This window comes from Dipodomys spectabilis, unplaced genomic scaffold (assembly GCF_019054845.1).
Source record: "Dipodomys spectabilis isolate Male_0828 unplaced genomic scaffold, ASM1905484v1 ptg000002l, whole genome shotgun sequence".
Classification (NCBI taxonomy): domain Eukaryota; kingdom Metazoa; phylum Chordata; class Mammalia; order Rodentia; family Heteromyidae; genus Dipodomys; species Dipodomys spectabilis.
Window position 1 is genome coordinate 56,309,513 of NW_024870679.1, and position 18,792 is coordinate 56,328,304.

The window sequence follows — 18,792 nt, forward strand, 5'->3', positions numbered from 1 at the left end:
AAAACAAATACCATTTTCAACTAATGTGCTTTGTTTTAAAAGGACCACCTATACAACATAATATCATGAATAAAGAATGTACAAGGAGGGGCTGGGAATGTGGCTTAGTGATAAGAGTGCTCATGTTGAGCAAAACAAGCTCAGGGACAATGCCCAGACCCTGAGTTCAAGCCCTAGAACTGGCAAAAAAAAAAAAAAAAGTACAAGGAAAACAAACTAATTTTGCTAACATCTGGAGATTTGCTAACATTTCTGATTGCAGTGTAGAAAACACACATTATGGGCCTGGAAAGGTGGCTCAGTGGTAGAGTGCTTGCCTTGCATGCATGGGCCCTAGGTTCGATTCCTCAGCACCACATAAGCAGAAAAAGCTGGAAGTGGTGCTGTGGCTCAAGTGGTAGAGTGCTAGCCTTGAGCTGAAGAGCTGAGGGACAGCACCCAGGCCCAGAGTTCAGGCCCCATGACTGGCAAAAAAAAAAAGAAAACACACATTATGACTTGTAGTCCGTCACTTTAGGGTAGACTTAATGATTACCAAAGAGTCTTCCTACATATGCTGTGGCCTGTTCACATATTCTGCCCAATGATCTCATTTGTAATATCACATTATGCTTAGGGGAAAAAAAAAAAGCTCTGTAAGACAAAAAGCCATTGGGCACCAATGGGTACATTGTAATACTAGCTACTTAGAAAGCTATGATCTGAGGATCCCTGAGTCCAAAACTTGGATGCCAGTCTGGACAACAGTGAGTCCCTATCCCTTTTTTTTTCTTTAAAGAAAAAGATGATCCCTGGTGCTCATTTTGATGTATGGTTAAAAGATTAGGAGCCTAAGGTAGGACTGCTAGAGCAGAGCCTTAAGGTTAGTTTTCTTCCTAAAGAGCTCTCCTGTCTCCTTCCATCCTCTAATAACCAAAGGTCAGCTCAACACATTTCCTTTAAAAGTTTTATTAAAGTTTAATGGTACAATTAATAGTTTATCTTTTATATTTGTTAACCCCAATATAAAAATACAGTTGATGACTTGACAAAAATGTCTCCATATAGGGCTCAAAGGCTTGAGTTTCTCCAACAATAACAGAGAAAGCATGCTTCCAGCTGGAACTGAGTCCAAGCACATGGCCATTCCTGTACATACATGTGTGCAAACAGGGAAGCCAGAGCAGGATAAGAGGAAGGTAGTTGCAGAGATTTAACATTATTCCCAGTAGAAATGGGGAAAAAAACCAGCTAGTCTCCTTGATAGGGAGCAGAATTACTGATTTACATTTAGAATTTGCTGTTTTCTTAAAAATTGATGTTAATTCCCATGAACTGGACACTGTAGAAAAGCTGCTACTGGTCTTCTTTTCACCACCAAGGTAATTCAAGTGGAAGGAAATGGATAAAGGCTCAAATTCTGATGTGTGAGAAGTGGCTCAAGATTTGTGTCAATAGGTTTCATTCTTCATATTCAGAGGCAAATAGATATTTAGCTGATAGAAAGCAGGAAAAGGAAATCTGTCTCAAGTACTATTTCCACAAAACACAGACTAGCTTCTGTTAGCAGTCTTCTTCCAGGTAAGATAGCTCCTTCCAGTGTAGGGTGAAGTAAGGTTTCCTAGTCAGTTTAATTGTTTTGGGTGATTCCTCAATTATTTCCTCTGCCTCCACTTTCCTTCAGAATACCAACTTTGCCACAAGAAGGGATTATATGTTCATATTACAACTCATCTTCAAAATGTTTCTCTCTGAAGGCATCACCAGTCAGTCTTTCCTGAGCTTCCTTCATCCCCTGAACAACTATGAAGGGAAGGAGAGAAAAGCATGAAACAGAGTTTAATACATAACATTTGAGAACAAGTGTATACTCTAAAAGTGTATTCTATATGAGAAGAGCACAAGATCTAGCTAGACTCAAAATTGACTTCTAGATTTTAGCCCTTACTTACTTTACATATGATAATCATAAAAATTAGAGAATGGATAGACATGTTCAGAAATTATGCATGCTCAAGGCCCTTCCTCAGCACCACATAAGCAAAAAGAAAAAAGCTGGAAGTGGCGCTGTGGCTCAAGTGGTAGAGCGCTAGCCTTGAGCTGAAGAGCTGAGAGACAGCACCCAGACCCAGAGTTCAGGCCCCACAAACGGACTGCCCCCCCCCCCAAAAAAAGAATGAAATTATGAAGACCTACAAAATGTAGTAGTTATTTTGAAGACCTACAAAATGTAGTAGTTATTTTGACTGATCCTCTAGGATTGAAGCTGCTCTCTTGTCAGACTGTTCATGTTCATTAGTCAATAAGAGAAAACACCTTCCTACCATTCCCATTATGCCTTCTTGATGACTATTGCATTTATTTTATTTCCTGCCAAGGTTACAGGTGACATGTGCATACTGGGAGGGGAAATGGTTTCCTCTAAAGGGCACAGATATTTCTATTATTAACTATAATGGAAGAAGTCACTTTTTTAGGCCATAAAATAGGAAAACCTAAGCGGAGGAACCTAGGCAGACAAGAAATTAAATTTCCTGCAAATCTCTGGGCATCCCTCTTAGGGATCTGCATTTCAAGGAGGAAAGCTACTTTTGTAAAGGCCCATGGAGTGGTGGTACTACAATGGCAGAGGAAGCTAGGTGGAGGCCTGATTGTGAATCTTGAACAAGTCCATAAGCCCAAGAGTCAGATAATATAGCTTAGTTTCATCTTTCCATTTTCTCTTGCCTACCCTGTGGTAAAGCCAGATTTGGATGTTCCAGTTTCATGTTAGCTGAGCCATGGCGAGCATAGTGAAGAGCCTGGATTATGCCAGTATGGAAATGGCAGTACAAACATTAACATTCTAAAGGGAAGATGAATCTTGAGGATCTAATGTCCAGTTGCCCTTCTTGATGCAGAAAAATCCTCCTTTTCCAAGGATCAGCATTTGATCATGGGAGATGTTTGTGTCTTTACCCAGATAGGAGACAGTATTTCTAGATCTCTTCTTCTTCTTCCCTATTTTGAGAATAGGAGCTTTAAAGTGATCAATGACCTGGCAATCTTGTAATAGGGGACACATGATAACTTAGCAAACATCTCCTTTTCATAAATTAGAAAAAGAAAACAATATAGGACATAAATGTCAACCTTTATCTCTTATCTCTAGGATGCTTGTGTTCCAGGAATACAAAGAACACTAACAACAAAGCCTAGGTGACATGATCTCACTTGTCTTTGCTGGATGCCCTTTCTCTGGTAGCTAATTAGGTCTCATTCTTCAAAACCCAATCCACTCATACATTGCTCTAGCAAGCCTTACAGAATCTCCATGTTGGGCTGTATACTCCCATCTCTCACTTCTATAGTTTGAGACATCCTCATGTCTTCCCATAGGCAATTTTTTTTTTGGGGGGGGAGGGGGGGAGTCAGTCACGGGACTTGAACTCTGGGCCTGAGCGCTGTCCCTCAGCAATTCAGCTCAAGGCTAGCTAGCACTCTACCACTTAAGCCACAGTGCCACTTGGGTTTTCTGAGAAGTTTACTGGAAGAGTCTCACGGACTTTCCTGCCAGGGCTGGCAGGATCTCAGCCTCCTGAATAGGTAGGATTACAGGCATGAGTCACGAGCACCCAGCCCATAGGCAAATACTTATACTTCTAAGTCTAGTTAAAGTTTAATATCTGAGCTGGAAAGGTAGCTCAGTGGTAGAGCGCTTGCCTTGCATGCCTGAGGCCCTGGGTTCGATTCCTCAGCACCACATAAGCAAGAAGAAAAAAAAGCCGGAAGTGGCGCTGTGGCTCAAGTGGTAGAGCTCTAGCCTTGAGCTGAAGAGCTGAGGGACAGCGCCCAGGCCCAGAGTTCAGGCCCCACGACCAGACCAAAAAAAAAAAAAAAAAAAGGTTTAATATCTGAGCTGATGCCAGTGGCTCACGACTGTAATCCTAGCTACTCAGGAGACTGAGATCTGAGGATTGGTTCAAAGCCAGGTTCCAAGCCAGCCCAAAACTCCGTGAGACTCTTATCTCCAATAAACCACTCAGAAAACTGGAAGTGGCACTGTGACTCACATAGTAGAGTGCTGGCCTTGAGCTGAAGAGCTGAGGGACAGTGCCCCAGGCCCAGAGTCCAAGCCCCATGACCAGTGAGGGGGGGAGGGAAGTATAATATCTGAAAGTTTAGCATCTTCTTAGACTTGATCTAATAGTTTGCATTCCCCTCACTCTGGATTCTTATGGAAAAATAACAGGTACAATGAAGAAAAACAAAACAAAACCTCTATGACTTGAAATGATGGGAAGTTCAATGATGGGTCTTTTTTTTTTTTTTTTTTTGGTAGGTCGTGGGGCTTGAACTCTGGCCTTGGACGCTATCCTTCAGCTCAAGGTGAGCACTCAACCGCTTGAGCCACAGCGCCACTTCTGGTTTTCTAATGGTTTCTTGGTTGTAAGAGTGTCACGGACTTTCCAGCCCTGGCTGGCTGTGAATACTGATCCTTAGATCTCAGCCTCCAGAGTAGCTAGGATTACAGGCAAGAGCCATAGGCACCAGCAATGACTTTGATGAGTCAATTACCTCTTGCACTGGATTCTAGACTAGGGAAGGACTCAGTTTTATCTTTCCCTTGTCTCCCAGGTAGGAATTTCGCTAAAAGCTTATCAAGAGAGGTTAGATTAGAAAAGATAGATTAAATTCCTATCACAGACTTTAACTCTGGTTTATCTAGTTAAACTTAGCAACAATCCTCCCCCTGTCTCTCAGAACTGTACCTTGCTCAGCACTGACGTAGAAATACTTGTAGCTGGGGTTTCCACTTTCATTGATGATTTCAGGATGCACCTTGCCACTGGGATCTGTTGTGGACAAAATGGCAGAAGGATTGCAGTAATTAAAACAAAAGTATGTCACAAACCATATGGTGGGAAATAAAACCTTCTCACCTTTGTAGGCCATTATCCCCCGCCCCAATACTGTCTACATTTCATACTATAATCACAATAAATTCCTCATACTTCTCTAAACTTAGCATACCAACCCTACACCATGGCACGTTATTTCTTCTTTCTGACATACTCCTTTTCAGCTTGATTATGATGAGATTTTTATTTGCACACTCCACAGAATCTAGCTGAATGTTGAGCAAAGACTTAGCTGGTCATTAATAATCTTTTTAAATTATTTGTGGAAATACATCTATCCATTTACTCAGTTGCACTATCAAAGTCAGATGGAAATTGGTGATCTCTATCCCTGCAGTGTCTAGCCTGACATATGGATGATGTTCAAATGATTGACTGAATGAATAAATGGCTGGCTGAATGAATAATAATGGAATAATAAATAAATGGAATAAATGGAAGTCAAATGCTTGTCATTGCTTATAAAGGCAGTTAATAGGAAACGTTCTATAAGCTTATACTTCTGTATATTCTCTCTCTCTCTCTTTCATGCAGTGCTAGTTTGCTCTGAACTTGCCATTCCTCCCTCAGCCTTCTGAGTACTAATTGTGAGTACTATATATTCAGTCCCCTACTCACTTTTATCCTCCCTTTTCTTTTGAAAAAAAATATTTTTTTGCATCTCAGAATAGTTTCACTAGGTAGAATCAGTGCTTGTTTCATTTCTCATTTAGTCTTCTTTAACTATCCTCAGATAAGACCTTTGCCTTACCTAAGAAAAGGATTCGTGGAATATAACCCCCATCAGGACTGAAATCTTCATCTTTGGGTTCCTCTTCATCCTATTAAGATTAAATGTTAACCTTACATAAGATATATCTTCCCATTCCACAAAGCCTTTCAGTGGATTCCCCACTTTGCTCGGACCTACAAGGTCCTACACGATCCACTCCCCATAGTACTTGTCAAATTTCATGTTGTACCTGGCTCAGTCCTCCATAACCACATTAATCTGTTTACTGTGGCTGTTATTTAACAAATCCGATGTGCTCCTAATTCAGGCTTGTGGACTTGCTCTTACCCGCTGCTTGGACATATCCCTCTGTCATCCCCATGGCTCACTCCCTTTGTCTGCCTCAGATCTTTTCTCAAAAGTTACCTTCTTATGTAACCACCTACTTATTAAAACTACAAGCCATCTTCTCTACCCTTTATTTTTAGCATTTCTAGCACTAACTACCACCTGACATATTTTGTCATTACACATTACAATTGTTATTGCAATGAGAAAATTTTGCTTTGTTCAATGCTGTACTCCCAGTACACCTCTGACAGGCATGCACTCTCTTGAATTTATAAATTTGTGAGATTGACATTTCAATTATAACTATGGAGTAAGTCTTCTCAGAAAATAGAACCACACAATGTATTCATTACTTATTTATTAGGTACCGGGGATTGAACAAAGGCCCTTGTACATACTAGGCAAATGTTCTACTTCTGATTTTTTTTTCTTCTGAGACAGAGTCTTGATGGCCAGCTCAAGCTGGCCTTGAACTTAATAATCTTCCTGCCTTTGCTTCCCAGTGTTAAGATTATAGGTGTGGGCCACACCACCCAGCTACTTTTTTCTTTTTTAAAAAAAGAAATCGCTAAGCCTTTGCTGGCTGAGAGTGGGTCATGCTTGTAATCCTAGCTACTCAGAAGGCTGAGATCTGAGCATCAGTTCCAAGCCGGTCAGGTCAGAAGAAAAATCCCCTATAAGACTCTTATCTCCAATTAACAACTCCTCCTCCCCTCAAAAACAGAAAGTAGAGCTGTGGCCCAAAGAGGTAGAGCTTTAGTCCAGAGAAAAAGAGCTCAGGGACAGTGCCCAGGCCCCATGACCAACCAAAAAACAACAACAAAAAAAGAAATCTCAGAGCCAAGCACCAGTTACTCACACCTGTAATCCTAGAGACTCAGGAGGCTGAGAACTGAGGATCATGGTTCAAAGTCAGCCTGGACAGGAAAAGTCGTGAGACTCTTATCTCCAATAAACCACCAGAAAACCAAAGTGGCGCTGTGGTAGTGCCCTCGCCTTGAACTGAAGAGCTGAGGGACAGCGCCAAGGTCCAGAGTTCAAGCCCCAAGGCTGACAAAAGGAAAAAAAAAAAAAAGAAATCTCTGAAGTCTATACCTGTAATCCTAGCTACTCCCCGGAGGCTGAGATCTAGAAAAATCAAGGTTTAAAGCCAGCCTGGGGAGGTAAGACTGAGATTCTTTAACTCCTCTTAACCAGCCAAAAGTGGTAAGTAGAGATGTGGTTTCATTGAAGACACTCTATCTTTACTGAATAATGGCCTTAATTTATCACAGAAAGTGGAGAGTTTATTTGCATGGAAAATCACTACTAGTGTGGTTTTCATTTGGGGGATTTAAATGGGGTCATTTATTCAAATGTAATATAAATACCAGCTCTGATAAAAATTCATCAGCATTAGGCTATCCACTAACTAACAATACAGGCAACTTCTTTGTTGCCTCAATATTAACTGTTAGTGTGTTCAGAAATTCTTGATCTTTTGATTAAGTAAACATTGTTTAGAGAACACTTCTGTACATTTCTTCTTTTTTTTTTTTGTCAGTTGTGGGGCTTGAACTCTGGGCTTGGGCTCTGTCCCTCAGCTCTTCAGCTCAAGGCGAGCGCTCTACTGCTTGAGCCACAGCACCACTTTCTAGAGAACACTTCTGGCTAGAAGCATCATCATGGAATATCCACACAGCTAGGCCATAGTACCTATTCTCACTAGGCTCTATGACTTTGATCAAACAATATATCTCCTTTAGGTTTAAGATATTCTTTCTAAACCAGGTGCTGGTGGCTCACGCCTGTAATCCTAGCTACTCTAGAGGCTTGAGATCTGAGGATCATGGTTCAAAGCCAGTACAGGCAGGAAAGGCTGTGAGACTCTTATCTCCAATTAACCACCAGAAAACTGGAAGTGGCGCTGTGGCTCAAGTGGTAGAGCACTTCCCTTGAGCTGAAGAGCTCAGGGACAGCACCCAGGCCCAGAGTTCAAGCCCTTCAACTGGAAAAAAAAAAAAAAAGATATTCTTTCTATAAAGTGGAGGTAGTATCAGTAGACTAAAAATCCCTTCCAAGTCTAAGATCAGATATTCTGACTCAAGATTCCAACAGTTGAAGTCTATTAATATGAATTTCATAAAAGATGTCTTATGAGAAAACAGAAAGGTTGTCTATATAAGCCTACTACAGGGTAGGTGCTCGACTCAATCATAGTTTGCAGGGAGATGTAGACTTCATGTATGAGTCTATCTTAGAACAGCTATACAAAGACACAAAACTAAGAATGAAAGAATCTTAAAATATAGTTATCTTAGTTGAGTTCTCCTTTACTACTCCTTTCCAGAGTAGATATTAGATTGTTTCCTAACACATCTTTTCTTTTTTTTCGGGGGGGGGGGGGGGGGAGAGTATGGTCATGGGGCCTGAACTCTGGGCCTAGGCGCTATCCCTCAGCTCTTCAGCTCAAGGCTAGCACTCTACCACTTGAGCCACAGCGCCACTTCCGGCTTTTTTCTTTTTGCTTATGTGGTGCTGCATGCAAGACAAGTGCTCTACCACTAAGCCACCTTCCCAGCCCTCCTAAAACATCTTATATAAACATATAAATTGCTTGCTTAATATAATTCTATACCATGGAAACTATTAAAATAATAGCATAAAGCAAGGAACTCTTCAAGTCTTACCTCCAGATTTACCATAACAAAATTATGAGAAAGTTCTGAAATTTCTGTAGATTCTGCAAATTTGGGTTTTAATGCTGGGGGATGAAAAGAAAAGAATGTTGAAATAGAAGAAAACAGAAAAAACATAATCATACTAATTAACTGTAGTAGTTCAGATATTTCCCAAACTGATTCTTGTAACTGAAGCTTTTTTAACTAAAATTAAGCCAGGTACCAGTGGTTCATGCCTGTGATCCTAGCTGCTCAAGAGGATGAGATCTGAAACTCAGTTGGAAGCCAGCCAAGGCAGGAAAGAATTTGAGAGTCTTATCTCCAATTAACCACCAAATAGCCAGAAATAGAGCAATGGCTCAAGAGGTAGAGTGCTAGCCTAGAGCACAAAAGCTCAGGGAGAGTGCCCAGTCCCTGAGTTCTAGCTCTGGAATTGGCACATACACACAAAAATCAAAATAAAATTGGAGCTGGGTACTGATAGCTCATGCCTATACACCTAGCCACTCAGGAGGCTAAGATCTGAGGTTTTCAGTTCAAAGCTAGCCCCAGAAGAAAAGTCTTTGGAGACTATCATCTCCAATTAAACAGCAAAGAGCTAGAAATGGAGGTGTGGGTTGAGTGGTAGAGTGCCAGCCTTAAGCAAAAAAGAGGAGAGCACAAGACCCTCAGTTCAAGTCCCAATAACTGCACAAAACTAATTTTTAGAAAACTAGACTTCACATGTTTCACATTCAATAATTTCTAGCTTTTCTTAGTTGTGGAAAATTAACCACATAATTACCTTTCAAATATAGGTGGAGGGCTGGGAATGTGGCTTAGTGGTAGAGTGCTTGCCTAGCATGCATATAGCCCTTAGTTCGATTCCTCAGTACCACATAAACAAACAAAGCAGGAAGTGGCACTGTGGCTCCAGTGGTAGAGTGACAGCCTTGAGCAAAAAGCTCAGGGACAGTGCCCAGTCCTTGAGTTAAAGCCCCTGGGCTGGCAAAAAATAAAAATAAATAAAAACCAGAATTGGGATACTTAGATTCTTGTCATAATTTGTATTTGCATAACTATATGAAGCTGTTATCTCACTTATAAAATAAGAAAAATGATATATAAGTGGGAAAAAAATTATCACTATTTGCTGTTTGCTGTTGTTGTTTAGTGGTACTTGAGCTAGAACTCAAGAACTCATATCTGGGGGCTTTATCACTAATGCCTTACCCAAACCCATTTTTGAGCTAAGTGCCTTACATTTTTGCCTGTAGCTTCAGACCTAGATCCTCCCAATCCTGGCTTCCCTAATCTCTGCCTCCAGCCTGCTATTGCTTGAGCCACATCTCCAGCCCCAGATGTTTGCTGCCTGAGCAAGCTTTGAGAACTGGGACCCTCAGATCTCAGCCTCCTGAGTAGCTAGGATTACAGGTGTGAGCCACTGGCGCCCAGCCTAATATGCTTTTTTAATGACATTTCAACTTCTATTTAAAGCTTGAATAACAAAATCATCACTACTCTACACACATACACACACATAAATACACACATTTTACTGTTGTTTCTTTTGAGATTGGGTAAATGTAGTCCCAGCTGACTTAACTTTTGTCCCTCCTGCATCAGGCTCCAAAATTCTGGGATTACAGGAATGTACCACTACATCTAGCTTTTATGTTCTTTTTCCAACCTGGATTTTGTTAAGTGTAACATACCATAGATAAATTCTACCCTGCTAGTAAGAAAGGAGCAGGACAGTATAGCAAAAGAATATACACCACAAAGTCAAATAATGTCAAATAATTTGGTCCCATTTCTAAAGATTCATCTAACTACTTTTGTCTCTGGCACAAGATTTCAGCTTCCTTTAAACTTATTGCCTATAAGACTTACTAAAATGCTTAATTTCATATTATACATAACTGTATTGTAAATCACCTTAACCTCCCTAAAGCCCTTTGAAAATATAGTTGCAAATTTCATGAAGGAAGAGAATGTTTGGCATAAATTTCTTTTGTGTTCCATAAAGCATTAGTAGTAGTGTGTCAGAATCAATTCTAACATTTATTTATTTATTTATTGTTGGTCATGGGCCTTGAAGTCTGGGCCTGTGTGCTGTCCCTCAGCTATTCAGCTCAAGGCTAGCACTCTACTACTTGAGCCAAGCGCCATTTCTGTGGTTTTCTAGTGGTTTAATTGGAGATTATAGACTCACAGACTAGGAAAGTCTGGCTTTGAATCTCGATCCTCAGATCTCAGCCTCCTGAGTAGCTAGGATTAACAGGCATGAGCCACCAGCTCCTGGCTTAATTCTAACATTTATTAAACATTAAATCTTTGACAATGTGTTTGAGGTGGGATCTTAGATTGAGCAATTGTTCTTACCTTTGCAAGCTCCACACCAGGACTTATGGATAATCACCATCAGAGGCAATCCACTTAAAAAGAATGAAATTATTATTCTAGCAATCTACTTCTTCAAAGCTATTCTAATAAAACTAGTTTTAAAAGAGTAACATACAAAAATGTTCCTATAGTGTGATATCAATTGGAAAATCAGAAGACAATCTAAATATTCAATAACAATAGATTATGATCAGAAGAAAATGAGGGTAAGGTCTGGGACTGTGCCTTACTGGTAGAGTACTTGCCTAGCATGCATGAAGCACAATAGCCAGGGTTCAATTCCTCAGTACCAAACAGAAAAAGCCAGAAGTGACGTTGTGGCTCAAGTGGTAGTGTTAGCCTTGAGCAAAAGAAGCTCAGGGACAGTGACCAATCTCCAAGTCCAAGCCCAGGACTGGCAAAAAATAATAATAAAAATAAAATAAAATTGAGGTAAATGCTAGTATTTCTGTAAAATCTGCAAATGTGGGCTTTAAAGCTAAGGAAAAAAGGCTGGCACTGGTGGCTCATGCCTGTAATCCTATTCAGGAGGCTGAGACCTGAGGGTCTTGGTTCAAACCCAGCCCAGGCAGGAAAGTTTAACCACTAAGGAAAAATGAAAAAAGCCAGAAGTAGATGGGGCTGGGAAGGTGGCTCAGTGGTAGAGCACTTGCCTTGCATGCCTGAGTCCTTGGGTTCGATTCCTCAGCACCACATAAGCAAAAAGAAAAAAGCCAGAAGTGGAGCTGTGGCTCAAGTGGTAGAGCACTAGCCTTGAGCTGAAGAGCTGAGGGACAGCGCCCAGGCCCAGAGTTCAGGCCCCACGACCAGAACCCCGCCCCCCCCCCCCCAAAAAAAAGCCTGAAGTAGAGGTGTGGCTCAAGTAATAGAGCATTAGTCTTGAGCAAAAAAGCTTTAGGGATAGACCCAGGCCCTGGGTTCTAAAAAAGCTAAGGAAAAATTGCAGAATAGCAATACCAAATTGCAATATTTTAAAACCATATTATATTTCTAAATGATTATATAATCATTGAAAACAATCTTTTAAAGTATGTTAAATAAAAAATATAGATATCTACAACCTGATTTAATTATACAATGTATAGAGAAGAGCCTAAAAGGAAACATACTAAAATATGATAGCAGTTATCTACAAATGATGAGACTAGATATTTCTCTACAATGACATATAATCAGGAAGGCAAAAGTACATCACATCATCCAACACCATATACCATATAACTAGCCATAATTGCACTTAGCATACTGAAGTGTATTTACGATTATGCACCTTCCTCCATTATATTTGAAACTTCTAAGACAAGGAACTGTCAACTGTCTCTGAATCCTATCTAGCAGATACTACTATCTAGCAATACTAATATTGCTAATGCCAAACACATATAGCATTTCCTAGATGTCAGTACAACTCTAATGAATTGACTCATGAATTAACATGAATTAACTCACTTAATGTCAAATTATTCAGCTACTTCACTTTAGGCCTATTACAAATTTGAAAAGAATTTTACCTGCAAAACCTGTAAAAGCTAGTAAACTACATGAGAAAGGCAAGTTAAGGTAGGTAGTGAGATCTAGGAAGTATAATAGCCAGTGTTGAACATTTATTATATGACATTGTAGCCAGGTGCTGGTGGCTCATGCTTGTAATCCTAGCTACTCAGGAGGCTGATATCTGAGAATCACGGTTCAAAGCCAGCCCGGGCAAGAAGGTCCGTGAGACTTTTATCTAGAAAAACAGAAGTGGAACTGTGGCTCAAGCAGTAGAGCACTAACCTTGAGCTAAAGAGTGCAAGGACAGCACCCAAGCCCATAGTTCAAGCCCCACCACCGACCAAAAAAAAAAAAAAGATATTGTACTATGTGATTTACATGCATTTGAACATTTTAAATCCTTGGAAAAAACTCCAGAACACATATTATTAGTGCTCTAATACTAGAAATTAAAAAAAAAAAAAAAAAAAAAGGTTTGAGGATGTAGCTCAGTGGTGAAGCACTTGCCCATCAGGTGCCAGGCCCTGGCTGAATCCCACAAAAAGGGGAAGAACAAAAGTGGGAGCCAAGACTACCAAGATTAGACATTGGGCCACATAAAAGTCTAGGCTCTGCTACTTACTCAGAAAGAAGTCTGACTTCAAAACCAATTTTCCTTCCAATCACTGAAGTGTATTCCAATTTAAACTGACAATCTAGAATCCACAGCCTTAAACTCAATTCAGCCAACATAGAATTAGAAAATGCAAGTTGATAAAAGAACTGTCCAAACAAGCTGATCCAAACTTCCATTTCATGAATCCTCTTTTGTATTCAAAAAATCAGAAACTAAAAGGTGGTACAGATTACCTGATGAGCAAGGAAGATACCATCAACCTTTTAGTTGCTCCATCTATCTTCAGAGCATACATTTTAGAATGGTGTGCTCCCTTTTCTCTTAGGCAAAACTCCGATTCATTGTTCTGGAACTGGATTACCAAACTAGTTCACTACCAAAATCAAGTCCACTGCCTGCTTCTGACTTTTAGACATTTAAACCCATTGTTGAAAAGCAAATCTGAAAATGTTCTGTGACATGTTTAATGTAATTCACATTTCAACATTTACAGTTTGTTTTTTTTTTTTATCCTGTCCTGAGGACAGTGAGGATCCAAATAGATATTCTTTTCTAAGACCTTTCCCTAGCCACTAGTCTCCTCTGGGATTCTATAGTATTCTGTCATTATCCTCTAGTCACTTGCCCCCTTTTGGGAGGGGAGCAGGGAGGTAACTTGAGTTTGAACTCAGGGCGGGCTTTGTCATTAGTCATATTTCAATTTTTTTTTGAGGGGGGGGTCACTCAGGGCCTAGATGTTGTCCTTGAGATTTTCTGCTCAAGGCTAGCACTCTACCACTTGAGCCACAGTGCCACTTCTGGCTTTTTCTTTTTATGTGGTACTGAGGAATGGAACCCAGGGCTTCATGCATGCTAGACAAGCACTCTACTACTAAGCCCATTCCTAGCCCTTAAGCTATTTCTTAAACCTGAGTTTAGTGTGCCTGGGACAAGCCTCAGATGACCATCCACTTCCTTGATCTTCAGAGTAACTGGCTTATTGTCATCTTACTTTTTGCCCAAACTGGTCAATAGCAATAGCAATCCTACTGATCTCCACAACCCACAGTACCAGGGATTACAGCTGTCACTGTGCCCTGCCTGTCTGATTATTTCTTACAAATAATCAAAGGCAAACACTAGTTTTTAAAATTACATGCACTGAGGCACTGGGAATGTGGCTTAGTGGTAGAGTGCTTGCCTAGCATGCATGAAGCCCTGGTTTCCATTCCTCAGTACCACATATACAGAATAAATTGGAAATGGCACTGTGGCTCAAGTGGTAGTTTTAGCCTTAAACAAAAAGAAGTTCAGAGACAGTGCCCAGGCCCTGAGTTAAGCCCCGAGACTGGCAAAAAAAAAAAAATTACAAGCACCGATAAGTAGTATATTATTCACCACTATTCAATGAGATCAACAGTGATTCACTTACAGTGATTTCCGCCTTGAAATATAGAATGAAGCATGGTAGTTATGAAAGTCGTTAAAGCATCATGCTAGGTCAAACCATCTAGTTCTTCCTGAACGCTACCATAATACTATCAATCAACTATGTAACAATGATACATATAGGGATAAAATGTTACATTAAGTCAAAGCCACCAGTAGCTCATGCCTGAATCCTACCTAAGATCTGAGGATCCTGGGTTGAAAGTAGCCTGGACAGGAAAAGTCTATGAGACCATCATCTCAGATAACCCATTTCCAGAAATGGAGGTGTGGCCCAAGTGGTACAGCTAGAGCCCTGGGTGAGAAAAGCTAAGGAACAGCTCCCAAGGCCTGAGTACCAGCAGTACCCCAGTACCAGCAGGAAAGGGGGTAAAAAGTTAAATTACAGGAACTCAAGTTCCATACTTTGAAAGAGATTGCAACAGACTCTACTTTTAAAATATTTTATTTGAGAAAATACTCTAGTGATTATGTCTTCCGCAAAAATTAAGTTTCCCAAAGACAGAAAACAGTGGATTTATCTGTTATCTTAATCACAGGATCCTCCACTCAAAAGCAGGCCTGTATGAAAATACATTTGTGGTATGAAAGGGCCAGTGTAGATACCCAACTGTGCCAACTTCAATTTTTGTTCACAAATTATTTTAGAGCAATTTTCACCTATCCAAATGGAAAATATTAAATGGTGTGTGAGCTCTCCTCTGGAAGAATCTGCCAAAATTCTTCAAGCTACTTTTCCCTTCTCTCCAGTCTCAACTTATGCTATAAATCCAGCTCTGGTATTACATCAATGTGGTCTTCAAACCTTCATACTCAGGCTTTCTGAAGTGCAATAGAAGTTAGGCAGAAGACAGGGCTTCCCTCTACCCCTCTGATCAGTGCAAACTCTGGCTCAGATACTGAAGAAACATATTGGCCAGTTGAGGCAGGTTCTCATGGTTGGGGTGCATTTTAGTATAGGAAATAAATTGGCGACGGAGGCGACTCAATTCTGCCATGGTCAGGGGCCTTGTAAATAACAGGTGCTCCGTGGTGCCAGGAAGTGTTAGCAAGTCCCCAGGAATGGCGCTCTTCTGAGCTTCCATCAATCCAGTCAACACTTGGTTCGTGACCTGATCCAACTGGTGGAGAAAGCTGCTGGAGGCCAGGGGCTGGGACTGTGTAGCTTGATGGGGTGGAGGAGCTCGGTTCTCAAACAGGGCAGACCGAATCTCCGCAAAGGGCAGCGGCTCTTCCAAGCCCACCATCGTAAACAAGGGCCGATCCCAGCGGTTCCGGGAATCTGGAGCCTCAAAGCGCAGCGTTAGCGCTTCCAGAAGTTCGGGAGAGAAAGCAGCATCGGACGCACAGTCCGCAGACTTCTTCTCTGAAGTCGCTCGAGCTGGAAAATCGGCCGCCTCCACTTCCCGGCAACCCAGTTCTCTCGGTACGTCGGCCCGGACTGCCCCATTTACTACCGACCCCGTTGCTACACCGGGGCCCGCCGCCGGGGGGTTCCCGCCCTCCTCCGCGCGCGGCCTCCAACTTACACGGACGTCCGGGGCTCGGCTCTCCGCCACGCCCGCCGCCTGGGGTCGCGGGCTCGGGCTGCCGGGCTGTACGCAGTAAATCAGGCAGAGAGGTGTGCGCGCCGCCCGCGCCAGGCAGTACAGTTCGTAGCGGAAACCCTTGATGTAGTTGAGCGAGTCCAGGATGACTACATCATGGCGACTCAGACGCCGCTCCACCGAGGCTCGTAGGGCCGCGCGCAGTGCCTTCTCCCGGGCAGAATCGCCGTACACGGTCGCATCCTCCGCGCCTAGCACCGAAGCGTCATCCACCACGTGCACCACGCGACCCTCGGCCTCCAGTGCCCCGCGCAGTTCTTCCGCACGCCGACTCTTGCCGCAGTACGGCAGCCCGCAAAACACCACCAGCGGCATTTCCCTTAGAAGCCGCCGCGCACAACCACGCGGCGCAGCTTCCGGGTCCACCACGCTTCCGGAATAAGCCGGAAGTTCAAACTCAACTTCCTGCTCCCGTAGATTCAGACGGGCGCTCGTGTTTCCATTGAATTCTCTAGGCCAAGTAGGACCAGGTCCAACCTTCTCAAAAAGGAGATGCAGAGCCTGGAATGGCACTTCAGGAAAATGTGATCTTGTGGGCAAAGATTATACCCATCCACCTATTAGTGAGCACCAAATACTGCAAAAGTACTAGCCACTATGAGTTTTTTGTTTTTGTCGGTCTTGGGGCTTGAACTCAAGGCCTGGGTTTCTTTTGCTCTACCACTTGAGCCACACCACCACTTCTGGCTTTTTCTGTTTGATACTGAGGAATCGAACCCAGGGCTTCATGTATGCTAGGCAGGCACCCTGCCCCTAAGCCACATACCCAGGTTAGCCACTCGCTATGTTTAGAATACAAGAGGAAATTGATAAATCTTTTGTTCTCCTTCCACGACCACTCTTACACCTCATGGCTCTCAGTTATGTTTTGTGTTTTTTTTTTTTTGGGGGGGGGGGGGGTTCCAGTCGTGAGGCCTGAACTCTGGGCCTGGGCGCTGTCCCTCAGCTCTTCAGCTCAAAGCTAGCGCTCTGCCACTTGAGTCACAGCGCCACTTTCTTTTTGCTTATGTGGTGGTGAGGAATCGAACCCAGGGCTTCATGCATGCAAGGCAAGCGCTCTACCACTGAGCCACCTTCCCAGCCCCGCAGTTTATTTTTTTTTTAAATAACCATTTCAGTCATTCAATATTGCCATGGTTGAGGATTCAGAGATTAACATAAAATAATTCCTTCACAGGAGTTGAAGGGTCTGAATAGGGAAAATCAGACACATACACTGTGAGTACTAAATGCTGTGATATGTTATAAAAGGAAAAAACAAACCTGGCTGGGTGCTGGTAATCCTAACTACTTAGGGGCCTGAGATCTGAGGACTGTGGTTCAAAGCCAGCCTGGGCAGAAAAATCATGAGACTCTTAATCTCCTTAATCACCGAAAAAAGCCAGAAGTGGAACTGTGGCTCAAGGGGGAAAATGCTAGACTTGAGCTTTTGCTCTTTTAAGCCCAGGGACAGTGCCCAGGCTCTAAGTCAAACTCCAGGAATGGCAAAAAAAAAAAAAAAAAAAAAAAAATTCCTGTCCTGAAAAATAATTGAAGACTTTAAGCTTAAGTAGGTATTTGAATTTGAACTTGAAAGACACAGGAATTTTTCTCTTTGGTAGGGGTCTATAATACAATACAGAATGCCCTGGTAAATTTGAATTTCAGATAAGCAATGTACTATATTGTTGCATAGATGTGATCAAAATGACTGAGAACTTAAGAGAAAAGCTAATTTTGCTTATGGTTTCAGAGATTTCAGTCCAGTGTCTTTGGCTCCATTGATTTTGGGTCCTTGGTGTAGTAGAGTATCATTCATTGCAAGAAACCAGAAGGAATGTGTCGATAGGGGAGAAGGGAGATAAAGGCCAACAACATGCTTCTAGCAACCTACTTCCTCTGGCTAGGTCCCACTTTCTAAAAACTCTGGGATCTCTCCAAATAGTTCCATAAGCTGCCAATGCACGAACCTTTTTGGAGAACAGTTTCTATCCAAATTGTATTAACAAAAAAAATTATAAAGCTATATAAGTATATCCCCAAATTGTACTGACATGTTAATTTTGTCTAAAATTTAGCTGAATCTCTTTTACTTTTGCTAAATCTGGCAACTGTACTACAGAAGGTTTGAGACCCAGAGCCATGAAACTAGGATCTGTTGTAGAAATAACAAGTGCTATAGTTTGGTAGGTGCAGAAGTGTGCATGTATTACAAGTATGTGTGTAATAGGAGTGCATACATTGAAGTAGAATAGGTCTTTGCATCTATTTCAGTACAGTACAATAGAAAAAAAAGTATACTTTTTTTTTTTTTTTAAATCTTGGCTCTGCTACTTACTAGTAATTTAACTACTAGAAACTTACTTCATTATAGTTCCAGTTTGGGGTCCGGTCGTGGGGCCTGAACTCTGGGCCTGGGCACCGCCCCTCAGCTCTTCAGCTCAAGGCTAGCGCTCTACCACTTGAGCCACAGCGCCAGTTCCGGCTTTTTTTCTTTTTGCTTATGTGGTGCTGGGGAATGAATCAAACCCAGGGCCTCATGCATGCAAGGCAAGCGCTCTACCACTGAGCCACCTTCCCCGCCCCGAGATTATTATTATTATTTTTTTTTAATCATGGCTGGCACTCTACCACTTGAGCTATACTTCCAGTCTAGCTTTATTTGCTGGTTAATTGGAGA

The 18,792-nt window shown here is 41.9% G+C and overlaps 2 protein-coding genes across 2 annotated transcripts in view; both read right to left on the reverse strand.

The window, feature by feature from the left end:
- Window positions 1–932: 932 nt before the first annotated feature.
- Txndc12 (thioredoxin domain containing 12) overlaps window positions 933–18,792 on the reverse strand; it is a 33,073-nt gene continuing 15,213 nt past the window's right edge. Inside the window, exons 3-7 of the mRNA XM_042675333.1 lie at window positions 10,968–11,020; window positions 8,613–8,686; window positions 5,632–5,701; window positions 4,731–4,814; window positions 933–1,782 (exon numbers count right to left, since the gene is read on the reverse strand). Of these exons, the coding sequence (XP_042531267.1) occupies window positions 1,703–1,782; window positions 4,731–4,814; window positions 5,632–5,701; window positions 8,613–8,686; window positions 10,968–11,020 (361 nt within the window). The 3' untranslated portion in view covers window positions 933–1,702. The remainder of the gene's footprint in view (window positions 1,783–4,730; window positions 4,815–5,631; window positions 5,702–8,612; window positions 8,687–10,967; window positions 11,021–18,792) is intronic.
- On the reverse strand, window positions 14,956–16,489 carry Kti12 (KTI12 chromatin associated homolog). The gene has a single exon (XM_042675321.1). The coding sequence runs from the start codon at window positions 16,446–16,448 to the stop codon at window positions 15,402–15,404; it is 1,047 nt and encodes a 348-aa protein (XP_042531255.1). The 5' UTR covers window positions 16,449–16,489; the 3' UTR covers window positions 14,956–15,401.

Coding starts and splice junctions, on each gene's coding strand:
- Kti12 (XM_042675321.1), bottom strand. CDS start 16,448: ATGCCGCTGGTGGTGTTTTGCGGGCTGCCGTACTGCGGCAAGAGTCGG.